Source organism: Athene noctua, chromosome 30 (genome assembly GCF_965140245.1).
Source record: "Athene noctua chromosome 30, bAthNoc1.hap1.1, whole genome shotgun sequence".
In the NCBI taxonomy this organism is placed as follows: domain Eukaryota; kingdom Metazoa; phylum Chordata; class Aves; order Strigiformes; family Strigidae; genus Athene; species Athene noctua.
The window spans coordinates 2,965,718-2,989,028 of record NC_134066.1 but is presented as its reverse complement, the minus strand read 5'-3'; the positions used below and the strand labels follow the sequence as shown (position 1 = coordinate 2,989,028).

The 23,311-nt window shown below is 65.2% G+C and overlaps 1 protein-coding gene across 1 annotated transcript; it reads left to right on the top strand.

The window, feature by feature from the left end:
* The first annotated feature begins 1,112 nt into the window (after window positions 1-1,112).
* On the top strand, window positions 1,113-23,117 carry ANKRD52 (ankyrin repeat domain 52). The gene is made up of 28 exons (XM_074929476.1): window positions 1,113-1,230; window positions 3,569-3,652; window positions 5,739-5,817; window positions 6,899-6,969; window positions 8,345-8,545; window positions 8,630-8,717; window positions 8,817-8,959; window positions 9,093-9,305; window positions 9,395-9,473; window positions 10,036-10,150; window positions 10,238-10,320; window positions 10,412-10,529; window positions 11,020-11,088; window positions 11,326-11,466; window positions 11,577-11,654; window positions 11,916-12,027; window positions 12,304-12,375; window positions 12,755-12,956; window positions 13,286-13,373; window positions 13,502-13,619; window positions 13,782-14,001; window positions 14,496-14,583; window positions 15,228-15,311; window positions 15,451-15,596; window positions 15,722-15,804; window positions 16,140-16,222; window positions 16,355-16,446; window positions 17,029-23,117. The coding sequence occupies exons 1-28, from the start codon at window positions 1,204-1,206 to the stop codon at window positions 17,271-17,273; spliced, it is 3,222 nt and encodes a 1,073-aa protein (XP_074785577.1). The 5' UTR covers window positions 1,113-1,203; the 3' UTR covers window positions 17,274-23,117.
* Window positions 23,118-23,311: the final 194 nt, after the last annotated feature.

Sequence of the window (23,311 nt, the reverse complement as noted above, 5' to 3'; positions counted from 1 at the left end):
CCATGGAGCCCGCGCGCGTCACGGCCCGGTGACGCCCCGCGCGCGGGGCACGACGGGAGTTGTGGTCGGGGGCGCGCGGGGGACGACGGGAAATGTAGTCCCGGCCGGGCCTGCGGCCTACCCCGGCCCCTCCGCGCCCCTCCCGCCCCGGGCTGGATCGGCCGCGGGGCCCGGAGGGCCCGGCCCGGCCCCGGTGGGGCTCAGCACCCGCGGCCCCGCTGCCCGCCCGCCCGCCCCTGCGCAGCGCCCGGTGCCGCGGCCGCCTCCTCCCAGGCAGAAACGCCCGCGGCTGCTCGCGGGCTCCGTCCTCGCACCTCGGCGTCCCGGCGGGCGGCCCACGTCGCGTCCCAACACACGTTAAACCAGCCCCGGCAGCCCCGTCCCAGCGCCTCCGCCCGCGGCTCGGGGACCCCCGGCGGCTCCGGGCGCAGCGGGGGAGGCAACAAACCGGGAGGTGCCGGAACCCGCCGGAGCGGCGCAGGCCGAGCCGCCGCGGGCCCCTCGGTTTAACGCTGCGAGGGGCACCGACCTGCCGGCGGCGAGGGGCTGGGAGGGACCGCGGGGGCAGCCACGGCCCTTCCCGCAGCCCGGGCGCTCGCGGGAGCCGCCGGGCCGTGGCCGCGGGGCTGCGGGCAGCGCTGCCGGGGGAGCGGGGAGAGCTCCTGCCCCGTCCCGGGCGGCTCCGGGAAGGGGAAGGGGCTGGAGGGCAACTCCCGCGCACGTTGGTGCGATCGACGCCCCGGTACGGGCCGCAGCCGCCCGGGGGTGCCGGTTCCGCACGGCTCCTGCCAGGGCTCCCTCCGCCACGGCGGGACACTCGCCCACCGCCCGGGCCGCCCTCCCGGGGGGTTTCGGCCGGGGGAAGCGGCAGCGCCCACGGGGAAGCTGCTGCTCGGGGTGGCCGGGCCGAGCCGGGGGGCCCCGTGTCGGGGGGGGGGCTCGGCGGGGGCCCGGCTGCTCTCCCGGAGGAGGATGAGGGGCCCGGGGCCGCCCCCCGCGAGCCCCGCAGCGGGTCCCGGTGCGTTCCCCCCCCCGCCCGCGGGTCCCGGCGATGGCGGCCGGCGGCGGCGCTGCGGCCCGGCGGCGGCGGCCGCTCCCCGGCGGTGGGCGGGCCCAGGCGCTCCCCGCCCCGCCAGCCGCCCGAGCGGAGCCGCCGCGGCCGGAGCCCGATGCCGGGAGCTGGGCGCTGAGGGCGGCCCCGAGATGGGGATTCTCAGCATCACGGACCAGGTACCGCCGCCGCGCCCGCCCGCCGCCCCCCGCGCCGCGCCCGGCCGCGCCGCCACGCCAGCCCGGGGATGCGCGGCCTAGTGCGCGCCGCGGGGCCCGGCCCGGCCCGGCCGCCGCCCCAGGCCGCGGCCCCCGGCCCGCCGCCGCGCGGGGCCGCCCGGCCCGCTCCCACCCGCCGCTCGGGCCCGCCGGGCCCCGCCGCAGCCCCGGCCCGGCCCAGCGCGGGGCTCGCCGGGCTCCGCTCCGCCCGCGGCCGCCGGGACCCGGGATCGGCAGCCGGGCCCAGCGGGGCCGGGACCCCCGGCCCGGTGCGGGCGGGACCCCGGGGACGGGACCCCCCGCCCCAGGGAGCGCGGATCCCCGGGGGGGAATCGCCGCCCCAGACCCCCCGCCCCGGGACCCCGGGCTGGCAGCACCTCCCGCCCCCCCCGCCCTGTCCCCGCTGGTCTTTGGGGCCCCCCCCGGGGCGCAGGGGGTCCCCAGCCCCGTTCTGGGCCCATCCGTGGGGTGCCGGGTGTCCCCGTCGGGGTTTGGGGCCCCCCCTGGGGTGCCCCGTGTCCCCATCGGCGGTTTGGAGAAGGCCCCGGGGCTCAGGGTGTCCCCAGTGAGGTTTTGGGGGTCCCCCCCGGGGCGCAGGGCGTCCCCAGCCCCGGTTTGGGCCCATCCGTGGGGCGCAGGGTGTCGCCCTCGGGGTCTGGGGTCCCCCCCGGGTGCCGGGTGTCTCCCACGGCGGGTTTCCAGCCCCCCGGCTCCCCGCCTGCCCGTCGCGGGGATCTCGCCTGGGCCCCCCCGGCCCGGAGCTCCCCCGGCCCCGGTGTCCGGCGCCGCCTTGGCTCGTCCCCCGCGTTTTTACAGAAACCGCCTTCACCCCCCCGGGTTTGCCCCCCGCGCCGGCGGGGCCGCTGGTCCAGCGGCTGCTGAAAGCCTGGAGGGTGGGTGAAGGAGGGGAGGGGTGAGAATGAGGGATCGATCTGTGATTTAAATAGAACTTTTTTTTTTTTTTTTTTGGTAACCAAAACATTTAGCTTTTCCTGTGAATGGTGGGTGGGTGTGTCAGACCCAGCACTGCTGCAAACCGCGCGCCACTGAAGACTGCTCAGGGCATAATTATCGTCTGAGATTCTTTCCTTTTTTTTTTTTTTTTCTTTAAAAAACCTTTTTTTTTTTTTTAATGTCTAACGAGCGATGCTGAGTCTGCTGCATTCCAGGGGAATGACTCACGCGTTCCCTCTGACCCGGGATGTGTTCCCCGTGTTTAACTGCTTTTACTTTGATGGTGGGGTGAGCAGATGAGCGTGGGGCTGGCTGGGACGAGAGGGGCTGCCCTCGAAACGAAGCTCTCTGGTTCCTCCGAGAGGTCAAGATAAGCGGGGCTCGCCGGTTTAGACCGTTAGATCCAGCCTTAGGCGTGGGCTGAGCTGGAGGGGCTGCGCCGGGGCCCTGGACTCGCCGTGTGATGAGCAGCAGAGGCTGGGGGGGCCGGGGCAGGGGTTGGCAGCGATGGTGGGGAGCTGCCCTGCAGCGCGGCAGCCCCCGCCCCGAGGGAGCTCCTGCGGCCGAGTGGGGTTTTTCGGCTGCGGAACGAGAAACAGGGTGCGGGGTTCTGGGCGATGGCCGGAGGTTGGGCAGCACCCGCCGGCGGTGACCTGGGCTGGGGCTCTGCTCCTGGCCTTTACCGAGCTCTGCTGGGCAACTTCTCTGCGGTGTGGGCAGCAGGAACAGGAGGAGCTGCAGGCTGGGCTTTGCCGGGCTGGGCTTTGCCAGGCTGGGCCTCGCCAGGCTCTTCGCGCCGTCGGAGCCGGTAACGTCGCAGGTGTTTCTCGGAAGCCGGGAGGGCAGCGGGAGAGCAGGAGGCGTCACCCGGTTGTGCCTCGGGAAACCTGATTCACCGTCTGTCTCGTAGCGGGAGGCTCCAGCAGCTCCGAGCGGGGTTTTCCGCTGGGGTTGACGCTGAGGATGGCGGCGCTGGACCTGCCTGCCCTGCTCGGGCCGTGCTGGGGGCTCCGCGCCGGGCTGGGCTGGTCGGTGCCGCTTCTCGGGAGCTGGGGGGGGCTTTTCCAGTGACCCCCCGGTCTGTTCGCCACCGAACAACCGAGAGAAGGACCTTTGCTGGTTTGGAAACTGGTCCCTGGTGCTGGCTGAGCCGCAGACGCGAGGAGGCCGCCGGGGGCTGCCGCTGGGCCGGGCTCCGGCAGGCGCGGGGGCTCGTTCGTGGGGCGAGGGCCTGGCCCAGTCGGGCTGGGGAGAGGTCTCGGACGTGCCGGGGCGCGGCCGTTCCCCCACCTCGTGTCCTCTGCGTGGAGCCACCTTCACGACCTGCTTCTCTTTTTCTTGGCAGCCTCCTCTGGTCCAAGCCATCTTCAACCGCGATATAGAGGAGGTGCGGTCGTTGCTGAATCAGAAGGAGAACATTAACGTCCTGGTGAGTGCTGCCCCGCCGTGCTCCTGCCCCGTCCTGCCCGGCTCTCCCCGCTTCCTCCCCTGCGGTGCGGCTCTTCAGCGAGGGGAGGGCAGAGGCTCAGCGGGTGGGTGCTGTCGAGGTGGGGGGGCTCTTTTTGGCGAGGACGGTCAGAGCTGGGGTTTTGAAACAAAGATTTCTGGATTCTGCTCCCATCTCGGCCACCATTTGCTGGGCAGCTTTGTCCTGTTGCCTTGATCTTACCATCTGTAAAATGGGGCGCCTGGAAGCCTGGGGCTCCCGCCCCTGCCCAGGAGGTGGTGAGAGCCTCCTGAAGCTCTCGGCCGTGGGCCGTGTGGGAGGACTTTTCACGGAGGCTCAGCTTTGCTGCCCTGCCAGTTTACCTTCTTCTCTGGGACGGCGACTCAAAATACTTTGGTGTGAGCGCAGCCGGTCTGGCACGGGATGAGGTTGTTCCCCGGTGGGGGGCAGGATTTGAGCTGCTCCGCAGAGCCGGGTTCACCTCGCAGGCCTTAGGAGGGGTTTCCACTGCGCTTGTCTTGGGCCTTAAGCAGAGGGTAGTTTTGATGCTGGTTCCGGAGCAGGCGGGGAGAGGCGGCCGCCCCTGGGACACGTCCCTCCGGCCCCGCGCGTGGCCACGCCGGCTTCTGGGGGAGGAGCCCTCGGTAGCCCCAGCCTGGGGACCACCAGCATGATCTGTGGGGCGTGGGGACCGGGCTCTGGCAAGGGAGGGGCTGAAACCTGCCTGGGAGCGTCCCGCTCCGCCTGTCCCGTGCCTCCCCCTCGCCTCTTGACAGCTTCCTGCGCCATGGCCCACGTGCGGGCCAGAAGCCCGCGGCTGCCACGCGGGCCGGCGGCTCGACGGCCCCGGCACCTCCGGCCCGGCGGCGCGGTTGGGCTGGTGCCGGCTCGGCAGCTCCTGCACTTTGAGCCCAAAAGCCAGGCCGGGCCGCGAGCGCCAGGCGGGGGCCGCTGCCGGCCCCGTGTCACGCTCCGGTTTGTGCCGCTCGGCGCCTCGCCGGGGCGTTCGCCCGGCCCGGCCTGCGGAGCCGGGGCGCACCCTCCCCTCCTGGTGTCGCACCCCGAGGTCAAGGGCGGGTGCTGCGGGCGCGGAGGGTGGGGGCGGCCCCGCGCCGGTGCCGTGCGCCAGCTCACGCCGATCTGTCCCGGCGTGTTCCGTGGCCGCCCTGCCGGGGACCCGGCAGCTCTTCGTGCCCTTGTCAGGAGAGAGCGTTGGGATTGTTTTGCCGAGCTCTCGCGCAGCTGCTGGGGGAATAAAACCACAATTGTTAACACTTAATTTCCTTTTTGTGTGCAGGTTTAGAAATGTTGTTGCTTGTTCAGTGACCCGCCAGCTGGGTTTCACTTTCACATCCTCCCGCCTGGTTGTGCCAGCACAAGTTGTTACCAAAAAAAAAAAAGAAACCGCCACCATTTTCCCAACAGTTTTTAAGCTAATGAAAAGCAATTACAGGGTTTTTTTTTCCCCCAAAACACAAAATCTGGGGCTTGAAATGAGTCGTGCTCGTCTGGGTTTCTGTTTGCTCCCTGGCTTCAGCACGCGGCGCGTCCCTGAGGGAAGCCTGAGCCAAGTGCCTGGAGGCAGAGGTTACCCGGGGCTGGCCCTGAGTAAACAGAAGTGAAAGGTGTTTTTTCTTCGGCTAATCCAATCTGAGATCAGAGAGGGGCTCTGCACCTTCCCGGCCTTCAGCAGCCGCCAGCTCTGGCTCTGGTCTCGGACTCTCTGTGGTGCTGAGCGGGTTTTGTCGTGGCCGCGAGGACAGAAGGGCGCAGGCCGGGCCAGGCCGCTTCGCCGTTGTTCCTGACGCCCGGCAGCGCCGGGTCGGGCTCTGGGGAGCCCAGCAGGGGTGAAATGAGCGGCTGGAGCTGTCGCAGCCCCCCTGACGCGTGTGGGGGCCGTGGCCCACGTACCCCCTGCTCCGGGCCCCTGCCGGGCTGCGCCGCAGGACGGGGCTGGGTTTGAGGAGCTTCCCCAGACGCTCACGGGAGGTGTCAGACCGCAGCGGAGGAGGGACCTCCCTGCCCTCCGAGCTCACGCGCGGGTTTTGTTTCTTACATCCCTGCTCAGGACCAAGAAAGACGAACGCCGCTGCATGCTGCTGCCTACATAGGAGATGTTGCAATCCTCGAGCTCCTCATACTGTCAGGTAAGGCCGCGGCTCCCGGCGCCCGGCCCCAGCCCTGGCGCTGCCTCGGGGGCACCTCGGTGATCTCCTCGGGCCTCCGGGGCGCAGAGCAGCGGGTGTTGGTCGCCCTCCAAGCAGCCCTGGGCTCGTGCTTAAGCCAGTGGGGTTGCAGCCAGGGGAAGATTAGGAAGTGTTGCTGTAATCCCGAGAGGTTTGTTCAGACAGAGGAGTGTCTTGGAACAGAAACAGCAGAGGCGAGGCCGAGCCGGGAGGGGGACGCGCGCGAGGTGTCCACGTTTGGAGCCTCGGCGTTCCCCTCGCTCCTGGAGGGGGGTCAGCTCAAAACCCGGGGATTTGGCTCAGGTTTGGCTTCTGTTACTTGGTATAAAGCTGCCCGTCGCTTCCCCCCAGAGCTGCTCAGCCCCGTGCCGGGTCCTGTGCCTGTGTGGGGCAGGCGGGAGCCTCCTGGCCTGGGGGCACCATGGGCTTCGCCGCTGCTGGGGCTGGCACGGTCCTACGTGACCCTGGCGAGGATTGATGCGGGGAAACGCTTCGCTGAGGGCTTGTTAAACAGGACTGGGGATGTTCAGCTCCACCTGCAGAGCTTGGGATGCCCTTATGTGCCCTATGTTGATTGTTTTCCTCCCCGTGTGTGAGTTCTCAGCAGCGAAGGGCAGGGCCTTGGGGCTCGTGGGGCCTGAGTGCCTGGCACAGACCCGGAGCCGGGGCAGTGTGATCTCTCATCTTGCCTTTCTAACGTGAGGTGCAGCCCACAGCGACCACAACGCTCCGTTTCCTTGTCTCGAGCGGCCTTGTTTCCAAGCAGGGAGCAGAGCTGCTCGCTGGGTCCCTGCTGTGGTGTTTTGGCTGGCCGGGGAAGCCAGCGCCCTGGGCGATGTGCTCCCTTCGGTCTCCCGGGGGCGTAGCGTGTTCCTCCCGCAGTCCGCAGGGTCTGTCCTCACCTGGAGCTCGCTGCGAGGTCCCTTCCCGCGGCAGAACCTGCGCTCCGGCCCGGCGGGCGCCCCGGGGGTGGCTCAGACCTCCCTGGCACTGCGGAGCGGCCACCTCTGCGTCCCTGAGCCCTCCTTTTGCTCTTGCTCAGGTGCTAACGTTAACGCGAAGGACACTGTCTGGCTCACGCCGTTACACCGCGCCGCGGCCTCTCGTAACGAGGTAGGTTCCCTCGGGGGGGGCCTCTGGCCCTGCTCCTCGCACGGGGCTGGGGGGTGCTGGGGGGGCTGTGCGTCTCCTCTCGCCCGGTTTCGGCTGGGTCGGGCCGTCTCGTTCGAGTGGAGAGGGGACGGACGCGTCATTCAGAGGCTGAAAAGGAGAGCTGGAAAAAAAATCTGCTTGGTTCCCTTCCCTCCACCCTTCAGGAGCAGCACGTGGCTTTTCCCCACAACACCCTGCCCGCCTTTCCCCTTCCCCGGGGCTTTGTCTCACCCAGCTTTACCCTGCGTGGGGGGATGAGGAGGCTCTCGCCCTCCCTCGGGGGCGCTGGTGCCAACGGGTCGTGTTGGAAAAGGCTCCTGACTTTCGCTTCTGTGGCCTTAACTTCACCCCACCTCACTCTGTCGGGTGTTGAGTTGCGGGAGAGCAGGGAGCTCTGTGTCGTGTCGGCTGGGGCGAGAGGAGGCGGCGGCCGGGCCCTGGCGCGCGGGGGCAGTTTCCACCCGCCGAGTGTTCCAGCTCTGCTCTGGGCCTGGTGGACGGTTCCTGCGGGTGCCTCAAGTCCGGCAGCTCGGCAAGCCGAGGCTGTTCTGCCGCCGGGTCTGCAGAGCTGCCCGCGGGCCTGAGCGCGCTCCTCTGCTGCTGCCCTGGCTCGGGGGTGCTGCGGAGCCCCCTCCCTCCTCCCGGGGCCCCCTCCTCCTGCTCCCCAAACGCCCGGCGGCTTCTCGGCTTTTCCTGCCCGGAGCCGCCCCGGGTTTAGGTCCTGCCCGGCCAGTTCGCGCCCCCCCCAGGCAGGAGCGGCCTCGGCCCCGGGAGGACGGAGCGAGGGGGCCGTGGGGCCGGGGCCGTGGTGGTGCCACCCTGGTGCAAACCCTGGCCCGGAGAACGTGGGGCTGCAGCAAACAGCCTCCGCCAGCCAAACGGGGAGATAATTATCAGATACAGGCCAGCGGGTCACATTTGTGGCCCCCCCGGGCGCTTCGCGCCTCGTGAGCGGTGGCTGAACTCGCTCGGGGTTGGGCTCGTGGCTCGGGGGGTTTCTCAGTGCCGCGGCCCCCCCGCAGCCCGGCTCCTCGGGTCCCACCCCCCAACTCCAGCCTGGGAGGCGCTGGAGCAGCCCGGGGAGGGCCGGGGGATTGTGTAGGGCAGGTTCCCTCTCCCTGCTCGTCCTTGGAGTCTCTCTCGCTCCATCTTTACCCCTCGCCCTGTCTCTGGGGTACCGGGCGCGGGCGCCGCAATGTCGTCAGGGGCCACCGAGGCGGCCGAGTCCTTCCCCCCGGACTCGGTCGGGGCTCGGCCCCGTGAGGGCGGCTCTGGCGCACGGGGCTGCAGGCGGGGCCGGGGGGCTCAGAGCTCTGCTCTCCTCCGCTCCCCCCAGAAGGCCCTTCACCTCCTCCTGAAGCACTCGGCAGACGTCAATGCCCGCGACAAGTACTGGCAGACGCCTCTGCACGTCGCCGCTGCCAACCGGGCCACCAAGTGCGTGGAGGCCATCATCCCCCTGCTGAGCACCGTCAACGTGGCCGACCGCACGGGCCGCACGGCGCTGCACCACGCCGTGCACAGCGGCCACCTCGAGGTGGGCGAGGCGGGGTGCGATGAGGAGGGGGGGCCCGTGGCCGTGCCCCGTTCCGGGCCGCTCTCACCGCTTCCCCCCCTCCAGATGGTGAACCTGCTCTTGAACAAAGGGGCCAGCCTGAGCACCTGCGACAAGAAGGACCGCCAGCCCATCCACTGGGCAGCCTTCCTCGGTGCGTCCCCCCTGCAGGGTGCGGGGGCTCCCCGCGGCCCCGCTCTGCCCGGTCTCTGCTTTGGGGGTCCCCTGGCTCTCACCGCTCTCCCCCGGACAGGGCATCTGGAGGTTCTGAAGCTGCTGGTGGCCCGGGGAGCCGATGTGATGTGTAAGGACAAGAAGGGCTACACCCTGCTGCACACCGCGGCGGCCAGCGGCCAGATCGAAGTCGTGCGTCACCTGCTGCGGTTGGGCGTCGAGGTGGGACCCCGGGGCCGGCCCGGGCCGGGGCGGGTGCTGGGTGGAGCCAGGAGCCCTGACTGGTTCTCGACTGCTTGGTTTGGTTTTTTTTTTCTTCCCCAATCCCCAAATTTGGGGTTTGTTGCTCCCGCAGATCGATGAACCAAATTCCTTCGGTAACACTGCACTTCACATCGCCTGTTACATGGGGCAGGACGCCGTGGCCAACGAGCTGGTCAACTACGGCGCCAACGTCAATCAGCCTAACGAGAAGGGCTTCACCCCTCTGCACTTTGCTGCCGTCTCCACCAACGGGGCCCTCTGCCTCGAGCTCCTCGTCAACAACGGGGCCGACGTCAACTTTCAGGTCTGGCACCTTCAGGCCGGGGGGAGCGGGGACGCGCTGCCCGAGGGGGGGTCGGGATCCTGACGCGCCGCCGCTTCTGCTCCCCGCAGAGTAAGGAAGGGAAGAGCCCCCTGCACATGGCGGCCATCCACGGGCGGTTCACGCGGTCCCAGATCCTCATTCAGAACGGTGAGTGGCTTCTCCCTCCCGCCCGGGGTTACCCCAGGCCTCTCCTTGTGCTTCTCAGCACCTGCCTCTGGGACCTCCCTCCCTCCCTGCCTGTTTGTTTGCTTGGAGGGTTTGAGAGCTCTACAATTATCACTGGGATTCACCCCGTGCCCTGGGGCTGTGGCTGGTGGCTCTGTGCTGCTGGGGGTGGCCAGGAGCCCACGTGCCCTCAAGGGCAGCAAAGTGCAGACCAGGGGACTGAAATTCCAGCCAGGTCAGAGCTGCCGTGGGCAGAGAACGTTCCCCCTGCCCTGTCCGGCCTGAAAGACAATATTTTTGAAATGCTCGGCAGCTGCCCCGGGGGCTGAGCCAGAGCCCTCCAGGCTGAACGTGTCCCCCCTGGGGCGCAGGGCAGAGATCTCCCGCCTGGGGTTTGCAGGGTGCAGGTGGGCTCTTGGCTCAGGGAGCAGTTTTTGGCTCTGGACGGAGCCGGGTTATTCCTCGTGTCCCTGAGAGGGGACGTGGCTGCTCGGGACGGGAACGCAGAGACTCGCTGGCAAAGCACTTGGCTTCTCCCTTGTAGGCAGTGAGATTGACTGCGCTGACAAATACGGCAATACCCCCCTCCACGTTGCTGCTAGATATGGCCACGAGCTGCTAATTAGTACTTTGATGACGAATGGTGCTGACACTGCAAGGTAGGGAAGGCCTCGTTCTCCCTTCCCCTGCCCTGGGCTGGGGGCTGCGAGGTGCCTCATCCCGACCCCCTTCTCCTCTCCTGGCAGGCGTGGGATCCACGACATGTTCCCTCTGCACTTAGCTGTTCTCTTTGGATTTTCAGACTGTTGTCGTAAGCTACTTTCCTCAGGTGAGTGGCTCAGCTGCCCCTCCCACAGCCGGGGGGGGGCACTGGGGGGCCCTCGAGCTTCCCCCTGACTCCTGCCCCTCCTGCCCCCCAGGTCAGTTGTACAGTATCGTCTCCTCGCTGAGCAACGAGCACGTGCTGTCCGCAGGCTTCGATATCAACACGCCTGACAACCTCGGGAGGACTTGCCTCCACGCTGCTGCTTCTGGAGGGTGAGAGGCGCCCGGGGGGCTCTGCCCGCCCCGGGGCTCTGCAGCTCATCCCGGTCGCTCCCCTCCGTGGCTCTTCACCCTTTCAGACGGGGCTAAAACGTTTCCTTGCGGGAAAGCAGGGGTTTAGCTGTGGAAAGGCCTCGTGTGTGCCGGGAGGCTGCTCCCGCACGGCGCGTTGAGGGTTCCCTGCCCGGCACCCACAGATCCCAGAGCTTTTCTGTGGCCTAAAACCCAGCGCGTGAGCTGCGCCCAGGGCCCGTGTCTCCGGGCTGGCCGCGGGAAGCGTGGAGGGTGGTCGGGCGGGAGAGCAGGGAAGGGTTTTGCCCGTGCAGCTCCAGCCCCTGCGCTGCCCGGAGGTTGAGCCGAGCTTTGGCACCTCTAGGCTGAGCGGGCGAGAGGCGTCGCTGTCTTGTCTGCGCCTGGGAGGAGTTTGTGTTCCTGCTGTGGTCCCTTCTGATCCCTGTCTAACTCCTCTCCCTGCCTCCCGCAGGAATGTTGAATGTCTTAATTTGCTGTTGAGCAGCGGAGCTGACTTGAGGAGGAGAGACAAATTTGGAAGGTAAATGTGCTGGGGGCCTTGCAGGGGGCCAGGGGGATTCCTCCAGGCCTACAACAGCTGGAGGGCTCCAGCCTGGCTTTGGGGTGGGACATTCCCGAGGCCTTTGCTGCGTTTGGGGTCTAAAGCTGCTGCTTCACCCCCTCCCATCCCCGGGGGGCAGCTCGGCGGGGCGGGGGGCAGCTCCCCCTGCCGTGGGGCCCAGCAGCGCCGCTGAGCCCATCCCCTTCCCCGTCCCAGGACTCCCCTGCACTACGCAGCTGCCAACGGCAGTTATCAGTGTACGGTGACGCTGGTGACGGCGGGAGCCAGTATTAACGAGGCCGACTGCAAAGGCTGCACCCCCTTACACTATGCTGCTGCTTCGGACACGTACAGGAGGTGAGCGCGGGGCGCGCCGCTGGGCGCTGGCGACCCGGGGTGGGCAGGGGCGAGCCCCTCGGGGCGCCGGGGGGTACCCGGGGAACTGATGGGGCTCTCCGGCCTCTCAGGGCAGAGACTCATTCAGGAAACAGCCACGACACCGAGGAGGAGCCGCTGAAGGAGTCCCGGCTGAAGGAGGCGTTCTTGTGAGTCCGCGCGGTCCCGGCCGCTGTTGGCCCCTTCCCCGCGCCCCGGCTCGTCCTCGCGGACACCGAGCGGAGCAGCGACGCCTCCGAGGAAACACCCGGGTTGATTCTCGAGGCAAACCGGGCCGTCGCTCCCCGGGGGCTTTGCGCGCTCGCGTCCGGAGGGCGTTAGTCCGGCGCCTGCTCGGGGGGTTCCCTGCTGGGCCCGGCCTCTACCGTCCCCCCTTTTCTCCTGATCCCCCCATCCTCTTGCTCCCGCAGTTGTTTGGAGTTCCTGCTGGATAATGGTGCTGACCCGTCCCTGCGGGACAAGCAGGGATATACCGCTGTCCACTATGCAGCTGCGTACGGCAACAGGCAGAACCTCGAACTGGTGAGTGAGAAAACGCTTCGTCACCGAAACGCCCGCGTGGTTACGGGGCCAGCTGGCGGCGTGCGGGCACAGGTCACTGTCGGAGAAGTGGGGAGGCTTCGGGGGAGCGGGGACCTGACGTGACTGTGCGCAGGGCCCAGAGCTGGGTTTAGGAAGGTCCCGTCGTGGAATTCAGATCACTGGAGCGGATGAGCTGCAGCCAGCGGGTGGGCAGGGCTCTGTGGGCAGCTCTGTAATGCCAGGATCAGTTACGGTTTCGTGTTGTTGCTGTTGCAGCTCCTGGAAATGTCTTTTAACTGCCTGGAGGATGTGGAAAGCACCATTCCAGTCAGCCCTTTGCACTTAGCTGTGAGTACGGCTGCCCAGCCTGGGGCTGTGGAGGGCACTTGGCTCCGTGCGGGGCCCTGGAGAGGTGCCCGGGTCCCTGGGGCTGGCGGGGCCGAGCAGGGCAGGCAGCGGCGGCTGGGGAGCGACTTTCCCCACAGCCCCTCCTTCAAAGCCCCTCTGATTCGGGTGTGAAGCTCCCTGCTCCTCCCGGGGCTTTCGGGATGCCGGTGTGGAGCCACCTCCCGTGTCGGAGCGGGGCGGGAGCGGGCGCGGGCTTGGGGTGGGACCCAAGCGCCAGCGAGAGGCCGTGGCCGGGCAGGAGCAGGAATTGTCCCAGGAGGAAGATTTCTGGGTGCAGCCCCTTTAGGCACAGCTTTAGCGCCGTCTCCTCTGTCCTCAGGCCTATAATGGTCACTGTGAAGCCCTAAAGACACTCGCCGAAACCCTGGTGAACCTCGACGTGCGGGACCACAAAGGGCGGACGGCGCTGTACCTCGCCACGGAGAGAGGCTCCACGGAGTGCGTGGAGGTGCTCACCAGCCACGGCGCCTCCGCCCTGGTGAAGGAGAGGAAGAGGAAGTGGACCCCTCTCCACGCTGCAGGTGAGGAAGGGCAGAGGGGGCGGCTGCCCCTCGGGGAGAGGGAAGGGGCCGAGGTCCGGGGGCTGCTTCGGGCGGGACGTGGAACGGGAGCTGAGGGTCGGGGCGGCTCGGCGGCGGCGGGGAGAGAAAACACCAGCAGCTTCTGCTCACACGCGTGTCCTCGGCTCAGCCCCTGCACGTGCTAATCAATCCTGTAGCCCAGCAGCCACCTAACGAGCCGCTCAGCCCCGCGTGCCCGGCTGCTGGGCGCGAGCCCCTGCCCTTGGCTCGCGGCCGGGGGGCACCCTCGGTCCCGGGGGGTGACCCCGCTCCTTGCGCCTTGTCTGCAGCTGCCAACGGGAACACGGATTCCCTGCACCTCCTGATCGACAGCGGGGAGCGGGCGGACATCACCGACGTCATGGACATCCACGGCCAGTGAGTCTGCGGGGATGTTCCTCGGGCTCCGCGCGGCGCAGGGTCGGGCCCTGGGGGACGGGGGGACCAGGGCAGCGCTCACACCCCGCTGACCTCCAACCCGCCCCCCCCGCTGCCTTCGCCCCCAGAACCCCCCTGATGCTGGCGATCATGAACGGCCACGTTGACTGTGTCCATCTCCTGCTGGAGAAGGGATCCACGGCCGACGCCGCAGACAAGAGGGGACGGACCGCCCTGCACCGAGGGGTGAGCGGGGGGTGGGGGGGTGGGTTCCTTCGCTGCGAGCGTCCGCGGTGGAGGGGCCCGTGTTCCCCCCGAGATGCAGAAGGAAGCTGTGGAAGGAGGGGGTGGCTCTGTTGCTGAACGAGGGCTGAGATCTGACCTCCGGGCCCTCCTCCCTGGCCGCAGGCTGTGACGGGCTGCGAGGACTGCCTGGCTGCCCTCCTGGACCACGATGCCTTCGTTCTGTGTCGGGATTTCAAAGGCCGGACCCCGATCCACTTTGCGTCGGCGTGCGGACACTTAGAGATCCTGAGGACCCTGCTGCAGGCAGCCCTCTCTACTGACCCTCTGGACTCCGTGGTGGACTACAGCGGCTACTCACCGATGCACTGGGCTTCATACAGTGGTAAGGACCCGGGCCGGGCCCTGCTTGCCTCTGCTCTGGCTGTGAGGGGGAGGAGGGAGCGAGGAAGAGCTGCGTTGTCCCTCCGACCCCCGCTGCGCCCCCTCAGCCCAGCAGCGAGTTCCTGGGGGGACGGATGGCCCGAGTGTGGGAGGGAGGCAGGGAGATCCCCCCTGGCAGGCTCCCTGGGAAGGGGATGAGCTGTGAGGAGCTGAGGCTGCTTCCTCCGGAGCCGCTGGATTTGTGGGAATTGGTGGCCGTGCCCTGGCTGCAGGGGGCACGGGGGCTGGTGTGGCAGCTGCGGGGATGTCTCTGGGGGGACGCTGCGGCGCGGTGGAGTCGGAAACCTCCTGAAGCGCAGCAGCTTTGCTGCCAGAGAGGAAACGAACCCGCTGCTCTGTGCTGGGGAAGGGTTGGTTTGGGCGCTTGGGTCCCTTCTGTTCCGGGAGGAGCCGCGGGCTGGGCGCTGAGGGGTTTCTGTCCCTCTCCCCACACAGGGCATGAAGATTGTCTTGAATTGTTACTTGAACACAACCCGTTTGCGTACCTAGAAGGAAACCCCTTTACTCCATTGCACTGTGCAGTGTAAGTGGCACCAGGGACCTGCCCTGGGCTCTCCCCGGGCGGTGACAGGGGAGAGGGGCCGCAGGGTCGGCGCCAGCGGCTCCACACGCTGCCCGTCAGCCGAGGGCTCTTCCTGGGCGGCAGCTCAGGGGGTTCCTGGGGGGCACCAGCAGCTCCCTGGGGTGCTGGAGGTCCTCGGGGAGCCGGAAAGCGGCCGCCTCGCCGGCTGCTGGGGCTAGTGGAGCTGCCGAGGGCTGAGCCCTCTCCAGGGCTCCTCTGGGCTCCGGGGCACCCCCAGGGCTTCCCTCGAGGCTCTGGAGGGAGAAGGGCTCCGCCTTGTCCCGGGCCACTCCCTCGGGGGGGTCCCCCTGGCTGCGCTGCCCTGGGCCGGAGGGGCTGAGGAAGGGGGGGCACTGCCTCGTGCTGCCTGGGGTGGGCCTGGGGCGCCCATGGCCCCGCGGCGGCAGCGAAGGGCAGGGCTGGGGGCTGCCCTGGCCCCGTGTTTCCTCCAGTAGGACCGAGAGGGCAAAGGGGTGTTTTACCCCAAACAACTCCAGCGCAGCTGCTCTTTGTGCCCGAGCCCTGGGAACGTGCTGCTCCCTCCCCCTGCAGCCAGGCTAACGCTGCTTATCGTGTTCTTAACTTCCCTCTCGTCCCCGCCGCAGAATTAACAACCAGGACGGCACTGCTGAAATGCTGGTGGAAGCATTAGGTGCCAAGATTGTTAATAGCAGAGATGCCAAAGGAAGGTGAGCGCTGCCCCGTCCCGCTGGGGGGGGGGCGAGGCTCCCGCGGCTCCGAGGGGCTCTGACGTCCCCAGACGCGGCTGTTGGCCGTAGGGTGGGTGCTGTGCCCCCCCCTTCACCCGCTCTCTTCTCATCTTCCCAGGACACCCCTTCACGCTGCTGCCTTTGCAGACAACGTCCACGGTTTACAGCTGCTCCTGCGCCACCAAGCCGAGGTCGACACGACTGACAAGCTGGGGAGGACCCCCCTGATGATGGCCTCCGAGAACGGGCACACCGCAGCGGTTGGTACGTGGCCGGCAGGCGCCTTCCCCAGCCCCCCCCAGCTCCTGCCCCCTCGGCACGCGGCCGCGGCCCCGCGCCACCGGGCTCCCTGCGGCGCCTTCGCGGCAGCGGCTCGTCCCTCGTTGCAGAGTTCCTGCTGTACCAAGCAAAAGCAAATATAACTGTGCTGGACGTCAACAAGAACACGGCTCTTCACCTGGCCTGCAGCAAGGTAGGGACCGGCCGCGCCGCCTCAGCGCGGGGTTGGTGGCGGCTCCTGCCCCGGGTTCGCTCCGCGGCCCCGGCCCCGTCTGGGCGGCTCAGGCTGGGCACAGACCCGGCTGCTTTCCCGGGGCTGGGACCTCGGTGCTCTTCGCGGGTCGGTGCGGAGGGGGAGCTGCTGTAGAGGGCCGGGGGGGCGCGGCGGCTGTCTCAGGCCCTGCCCCGCTGTGCCCCGTGGCTCGGGGCACGGTTCCGTATCCCGGGGAGTCCCGGAGAGCGCCGGGTGCCCTCCAGCGCCTCCGCCCTCCTGCCCGGGCGCTCTCAGCAGCCCGCTCTCCTCTGCAGGGCCATGAAAAGTGTGCCTTGTTGATCCTGGGGGAAACCCAAGACCTTGGCCTTATCAATGCAAGTAACAGTGCTCTGCAGATGTGAGTATCCGGGGAGAGACGGGGCTCTGCTGGGCGGGGGTGGGAGCTGCCCCCGAGCCGCTCGCCGGGCCCCCGGCTTTGGCAGGAGGGGCCGGGGGGCGGCGGGTTCACGGCGCCTTTCGCTCCCCGCAGGCCGCTCCACATCGCCGCTCGGAACGGGCTGGCCTCCGTCGTCCAGGCCCTGCTCAGCAGAGGGGCCACCGTGCTGGCTGTGGATGAAGAAGGTGAATGTTCCCGGCGGGAGCCCGGGGGGGTCGGCGCCACGTCCCCGGGGCTGGGGGCTGCCTGGGGAGCGCTCGGCCGGGGTCGGGAGGATTTCCAGCGCGGGCTCGGCCGCGGCAGCGCGGGAGGGGGCGAGGGCGTTCCCGGCACCCGCCATCCTCCGGAAAGGGGCTGCGGGTGGATGAAATGGGCCTTTTACCCCCCGCGAGTCTTCTGGTGGCCGTCTGGCTCCTGCCGGGCCCAGAACCGCCCAGCTGGGAGCTGTTGACTCCCTCGCGAGTTGGCAGCAGCTGGTGGTTGTGGCCAGCAGCTTTTTCTCCCAGCAGAGTTCCCGCTCTGCCAGAACACCTTGAAGTTGTGAAAAATGGCCTCGTCTGCCCCGCTGCCAGGGCTGCCGAGGCTTTTATTTGCCTCCTGCTGATCCTGGCACGCTTCAGGGCGGCTGCTGGGGTCGCGGGGTGGCCGGTGCCCAGACCCGGGGTCGTTTGAGACACGAGTCGACGCGGTGGCCCCTCGGCGCGGGGGCTGGAACCCCCCGCTCGGCGCGTCCCCGAGGCCGTTCCTCACCCCCGGCTCTGTTCTAGGTCACACCCCAGCCTTGGCGTGCGCCCCCAACAAGGACGTTGCCGACTGCCTGGCACTTATCCTCTCCACCATGAAGCCTTTCCCACCTAAAGACGCCATCAGCTCTTTCAGCTTCAACCTCCTCAAGAACTGCGGCATCGCAGCCAAAACCGCCGCCTGCGGGGCCCTGCCCAACGGCAGCACCTGCCCCTACGGCAAGGACCGGCACGGCGCCATCGGCCTGGACGGCTGTTACTCGGAGTAGCTTAAACTATGGGTGACCTAATATCTTATTATATTTATTTAGAAATTCTATAAATATAGGGCACTTTAAAGGAGAACAAGACTGGGCAGGCCTTCTAGCGTGGCCGGACGGGCCAAGAGTTCAGAGCTTCCTCTTCCGGCTGGGTCGCCAGCGCGGTGCCAAAGCGGTTAACTGGTTTAAGGGGCAGCTGGCGGCGCCGCTCCCGTCCCCTGCCCCTTCTCGGGCCTGTCCCGGCGGCGGGGCAGGGGACGGGCGGCGGGGTCGGGGCTTCGCCCGGGCGAGGCGGGTGCCGCCCTCCGCCGGCCCGGGACGGGAGCGGGGCTCGGCCCTCGCCGCGAGGTCGGTGCCGGCGTCGCCCCGTGCCAGCCACCCCCCCCCGAGCCCCGGGGCTGCCCCGAGCCCTCGCTCCGGCCCCCGGGACGGGGAGCCCTGAACTCTTGGTGGGCTGGGGGGGGGGTCTTGGGGAACGGGCGGGTCTCGCGGGCGCCGGGGTGGGGGTGAGCTCCCGGCCAAGTGCCACTGAAACTGCTCCTCGCAATCGCTTCTGTTCTCACGCTCGTCCTTCGATTCCAATACAAACACTTGAATCAAGATCTACTGTACCTGGGACACTAAAATACCCTTTTGGCAGCTGACATTTATATGCAAAAACGGGTGCTGCTGCCCAAGCCCTGCCGCCTGGCCGCGGACGCGCTGCTGGAGCCTCCCTCCCCACTCCAGGCACTTTAGGGATTCTGTTGGTTGGTTGGTTGGTTGGTTGGTTGGTTATTTTCCTCCTTTGGCAAAATGTCGGATCCTAAGAAACAATCCTGGTTTGAATTTTCGTTCTCTGTTTTGCGTGGCCGTTTCCATGCGAGAGTCAGTGTTGCTTTTTTTTTTTTTTAAAAAAAAAAGAAAAAAGTTATTTATAAAGAAATGAGCATTTACCTTTAAAAAAACCAACAAAAACCGTAAAAAATTTCTGAAAGTTTTAGCCTTTAATAAGGAAAAAAATGCACTTCAAAGTCCTTATTCACAACCCTAAGTAAGTCTGCGTTTATTTTTCTAATGCAGCATCTTGGCAGGTTTGTTAGCGTGAGTGTATGTGGGATCATTGTTTTTTTGTTTTTGTTTTTTTTTTTTAATTTTAGAAATCATATTTATAATGCAGGTTTGAAGCATTCGAGAATGTTGCACTGTTTTTTTCTGTTGTTTTTCTCCTCTTTTTTTTTTTTTTTTTTCCCCCCCTTTCTGAATTACTGTAAGAGTTTCATGTGCAAAAACCAACCCCCTTTCTCCATATCACGAGTCTGTTCAAAGCCAAAGACTGCGATGCAGAGAATGAGAAGGGGGGGGAGCGCGGGGCAGGGGCCGAGGCCCCCCCGGGGGTGTCCCGGTGGGCTCCCCCAGGCCGGGAGCGGGGCTGGAGGGGTCCCGAGCCCCCCCCGAGTCCGTGGTGCCGCTCGCCCCCTCTTTGCCGGCGGGACCGCGCCAGCCACGCGCCGCGGCTCTTCCTCCCCGCGTTTCAGAGAGAAAAAGCATTTCTGTAACCAAAATAAGGTATTACGTCTTTTTTCTTCGGTTTTTTTTTTAATTTTTTTTTTTTAAGTCGTTTCTAACGGAAGGCGGCTGCTGTCGGGGCGGCGTTTGTCGGGTTCCGGTCGCGGGGGGAGCGAGCGGCGGGCGAGGGGGCTGCCGGCTGCCCGCGGGGAGGGGACCCTTCGCACTGTTTCTTTCTTTTACCAAAGCCAAACTCTTTAGAACCAAATATGAAGTTTCAGTCTTGGCCTTTGGGTGATAAGCACATTTTCTCCACGTTTCACAGAGGCGTTTTCCCCGGCGGGGAGCGGAGCCGGGGGCCTCCCGTGGAGCTCGGCTCCCCCGTCCCGTTACCAACACGCTTGGTGCAGTGAAGCACTTGAGAAACTTGCCCCGGGCGAGCCCCGGCCCCCGGGCGCTCCCCACGGGCTCCTCTGGCTGCTCCGGAGGGATCTGCCCTCCTCGGGCCGCGACCCCCCGGGCCGCCGCGTTCCCCCTTCGGTGCCGGCATAGGATCCTGTCCCCGGCCGATTGCGTCCCCGCTCCCCCCAACTCTCTAGCTTGAAAGAAAGTGTTAACCTTTCTGCACCGAATACCTCAGTTCGGAACCAGAATAAACTCACGAAACTTGAATAAAAAGATCCTTTTTGAAGATCCTTTTCAGTATTCTACAGAGGAGAACTGGAAAAAGAGACTTGTTTACATTGCCGTCGAGTCCGCACTTGCCTCTTGCAGCTCTTTCCCTTTCTGGGAGGAATTTAGGCATCACTTTATCTCTTCTTCTTGCTGCCGGCCCTCACCCTCCCTGCGGGGCAGGAAAATGGGTCCAAAGTCCTGAGCCGTCGTCTTCAAGGGCTAAAGTACTTTTTCAGCACATGGAGGGGCCGAGCCGCCGGCCTTGGCTCCCGGCGCGGGCAGCGCGTCCCAGGGACGGGGCTGGGCGCGGGGCCGCGGCGGCTCCGTCCTCAGCCGGGGGAGGCTGGGGGGCCGCGGCGGGGCCGGGCCGGGCCCCTCATGCCGTGAGGCTTTAGCGCCGCTGGCGGGGGACGGGACTCCGGCACCGTTTCACTTGAACACGGCTGTTGGCTGCAGCCAGGGCGAGAGCGTTCCTTGGAGCACACGGAGGATGCTGCTTTTCCCTCACCCCCCTCCCTCCCCTTATTTTTTGGAGTATTATCGTGGTTTTCGGTTTCTTTGCTTAGAGAAGAAAACTGATCTCTCTTGGCCTTGATTCTGTGCTGCGCCGCGTTACCTTCCGCTCAACACGACGACTAAACTCTGACGAGACAATCAATGTGATCTCTGTAAGGGCTCCTCCATCTCTTCTCCGCAGCACCGTGCTCGGTACGTGCGTGCGCTTTGCTCTTAGCGAGGATCTTTTTCTCCCCTCCCCTCGTGTCTTATTGAAAATAATAATGGTAATAATAATGATGGAGGGAAACGAGGTTTCAGCAGCGCATCCACGGCCTGGGAGCACGCGGGAGGGACGTGGGGTGGGGTGGGGAGGGGGACGTGCGGCCAGTTTCCTTGCAGGTACCAGTCTTGTTCTCCTTTAACGCTGTATTGTATACATTTGACAGCACAGCTTGACAATTTAAGTAATAATCAAAGTGTTTGGTAATAATGCATTATTTTGCTAAACGAGATTTGTGATGGTTTCCCTAGTGCATTGTAAAGAGGGATGGAGGGAAACTTCCGCTGCCCTGCCCCGCTCCCGCCCCGGCCCCTCGTGGGGCGGCGGCCGGGGGCTCCCCCAAATCTTCTTTCCCACCTTTATGCCAAAGTTGGACCATTCCCGCTTCGCCCCCGCCAGCGCCCGGCCCCCCTTTGCTCACCAAGCAGCGACTTTTCGGCTTCCCCCCCTCAACGCTCCGTAAATGTCTCGGTTCCCAATGCGCAGGCACCGGATCACCCGTCCCCTCCGCTGCCCCCACCTCCGGAAAATGGAAGTTTCTCTCCGCCCCCTTGGTCCAAAGCACTTGCTTCAAGTAATAAGCACTTTTGTTAAAGCATGAGTCTGGATTCCCTTTAGCATCCCACGGGATAGAGAGCAGCAAGAGCGGAAGGGATAAGAGTGTCTTTGGGTTTATTTTTTCATTTTTAATTTAAAAAAAAAAAAAAAAAAGTTTGTTTCTAGGGAATGAATGAACAAAGGGAAGTTGTGTTTTGCGAGAGAGGAAAAAAAACAAAAAAAACAAAAAAACACACACAAAAAAAAAAAAAAAAAACGAAAACGAAAAACAGCACAAATACATTTCAACTCAAAAGGTGTATTTGCACTGCCATTGCTAGAGCAGGGCCGGCGGCCCGCGGCCCCTGAGCCATAGAAACTGCTGACAAACACTGAATGTATCGCCCGGGCAGCGGCCGCCCCGCGCCTGCGCCGGGCACCTCGATGGAATTCAAAAATAACCTAACGATGATGAGAATCTGGTTGGTGTTTCTTTGTCGTTGCTGTTCCCGAGCTGCAGGCGATTTGAAACTGTTGGTTTGGTTTTTTGTTTTTTGTTTTTTTTTTTTTATTCTGTAGGAAGATGTTTTCCCCCCTCGCGCCCCCTCTGCCCCGTCCCTCCCCCAAAACGCGAGATGCAGAGGAGTCGGCCCCGGCCCGGGGCTGGAGTCTGGCAGATAGAAAAGTAGCACTAAAAACAAAGCGCAAACTCAAAAAAAAAACCCCGAAAGGAACAAGTATTTTTTCCGTTTGTTTGCTTTGAGCAGAGCGTGGTAGTGGTTCTGTAGATGCCCCGGGGTCCCCCAGCGCGGGGTGAGGCCTGAGCGAGGAACCGGAACGGAGAACAAACCGCAAAGACCCAAGAAACAATCTTTTTCTTTGATTTTTATTCTGTTGTCGGGTGGGGCGGGGGGACGGGCCCCGGGAGCTGCCCCCGCTCCCCCCCGGCTCCGCCCCGCGGGTCCCCGCGTCCCCCCGCCTGCCACAGGGACCACAAACGGGGGGACCCCGGGGTCCCCCCCGCCGGAGGGTCGGGGTCGGCCCGTGCAGACTGTCAGCCCACGCTCACCTTTGCCTTCAGTGAGAAACCAAAGGAAAAACCAACCCCTTCCATTCCAGATACCGGCACGGACACGCGGATTCTTTGGTTCGGGGGTTTGTTTGGTTGGTTGTGGGTTGTGGTTTTTTTTTTTTGCTTTTGCTTTCCTTTTTTTTTCCTCCTTTTCTTTGTTTCTTTGTTTTTCTCCAAGGACGCGAGGAGCTGTTCAAACCTATTCTCCTGGCCGAATTTTTCTGGGCTCAGCGGTGCTGGGTGCGTTCGAAAGGAGGAAAAAAAAAAAAAAACAACAACAAAACAAACCCCGACCAAGCCGAGACTCGGCCGAGGCGTCGGCGGGAGCTTCGGCGCGGGGCGGCGGAGGGTAACGTACGCACGAGGCGAGGGACCGGCGGCTCTTTAGTTAAACTCAGCCCCCCCTCCGAGGCGCAGCGTGAGGCCGGGCCGGGCGGGAGCCCCGAGGGGCGGCGTGGGGCAGGGGGATGCGTCTCCGAGGACTCGAAGGCATCTGTAGCAAGCTCTGTGTCTTTACAATATCCTGTGTGTAAATGCTGCACCTCTGTATATTATGCACATAAACATTTCTTTGAATAAGATAGGACAGACCTCATCACCAGTCAGGTATCAACGACTCTTCCTCTTCTGTGTCTCGGTGTTCTGGCGTGCGTGTGCGTGCAAGCGGTTCGCGTGCGGGTCCGTGTGTCCGGGCGTTGTCTGAGCTCCCCGTGCGGGGGGAGAAGGAGGGAAAAAAAAAAGGAAAAAAAAAAAAAAAAAAAAAAAAAGAGGAAAATAGCCTTACTCGACCCAGTCGTATCGATATTGTTCGTCAACTTGAAAACAATAAAGTAAATGCATGGAAACCTCTGGCGGAGCCGCGGCGCGGCGCCGTGGGTGTGATGTTTCGGAGATCCGGGAGCTCTCGGTCCTGCCGGGGCTGCTGCTCGCACGCCTCGTCCTTCCCCCTGTCCTTTCTTTTTCTTTTGTTTTTGTGTTTTGTTGTTTGTTTTTTTTTCCTGAGGCCGTAGGGAGGGAATTTCTCCCAGCTTGACCAAAACTGCCGTTTCTTTGGTGCTCCGCACTTCGTTTCCAGGGGTCGTCGCGGGTCCTGGCCCCGGGAGGGGGGGGGAGCCCTTCCCAGCTCTGCCGCCGCTCGGGTTGGTCCCGGTCGGATCAAACCTCCCACGGGAGGAGCGGCCGGAGGCGCGAGGGGTCCCGGGCTCCCGGCGGGGGGGGACACACTGGGGCGCCTCGGTGCCGGCAGCATTTTCCGTTCCTGAATTTTGCACTACGTGAAACGTGGCCAGTTGAGGAGGGGGGGCGCCGCTGCTCCCTCCTGCCTGCGAGAGACCTGGGGGGGGGGGTCACCAAAAGGAAAATCAGCGATGAGGGGGTCGGGCGTGGGCGAGAGGGTCCCGACGCGCCGGGAGCTGCGGCGCGGGGAGCTGGGGGGTGCTAAAACAAACCGGAGCAGCTGCTCCCTTTGACATCCCCTTCCACGCGCTGGGGGGGGCT

What these genes read in the sequence shown, in the direction of transcription:
- ANKRD52 (XM_074929476.1), top strand. Translation starts at nt 1,204, where the DNA reads ATGGGGATTCTCAGCATCACGGACCAG. An exon ending in TGCACAGCGGCCACCTCGAG is followed by an intron (nt 8,546 to 8,629) that starts GTGGGCGAGGCG and finishes CCCCCCCTCCAG; the next exon opens with ATGGTGAACCTGCTCTTGAA. An exon ending in CCACTGGGCAGCCTTCCTCG is followed by an intron (nt 8,718 to 8,816) that starts GTGCGTCCCCCC and finishes TCCCCCGGACAG; the next exon opens with GGCATCTGGAGGTTCTGAAG.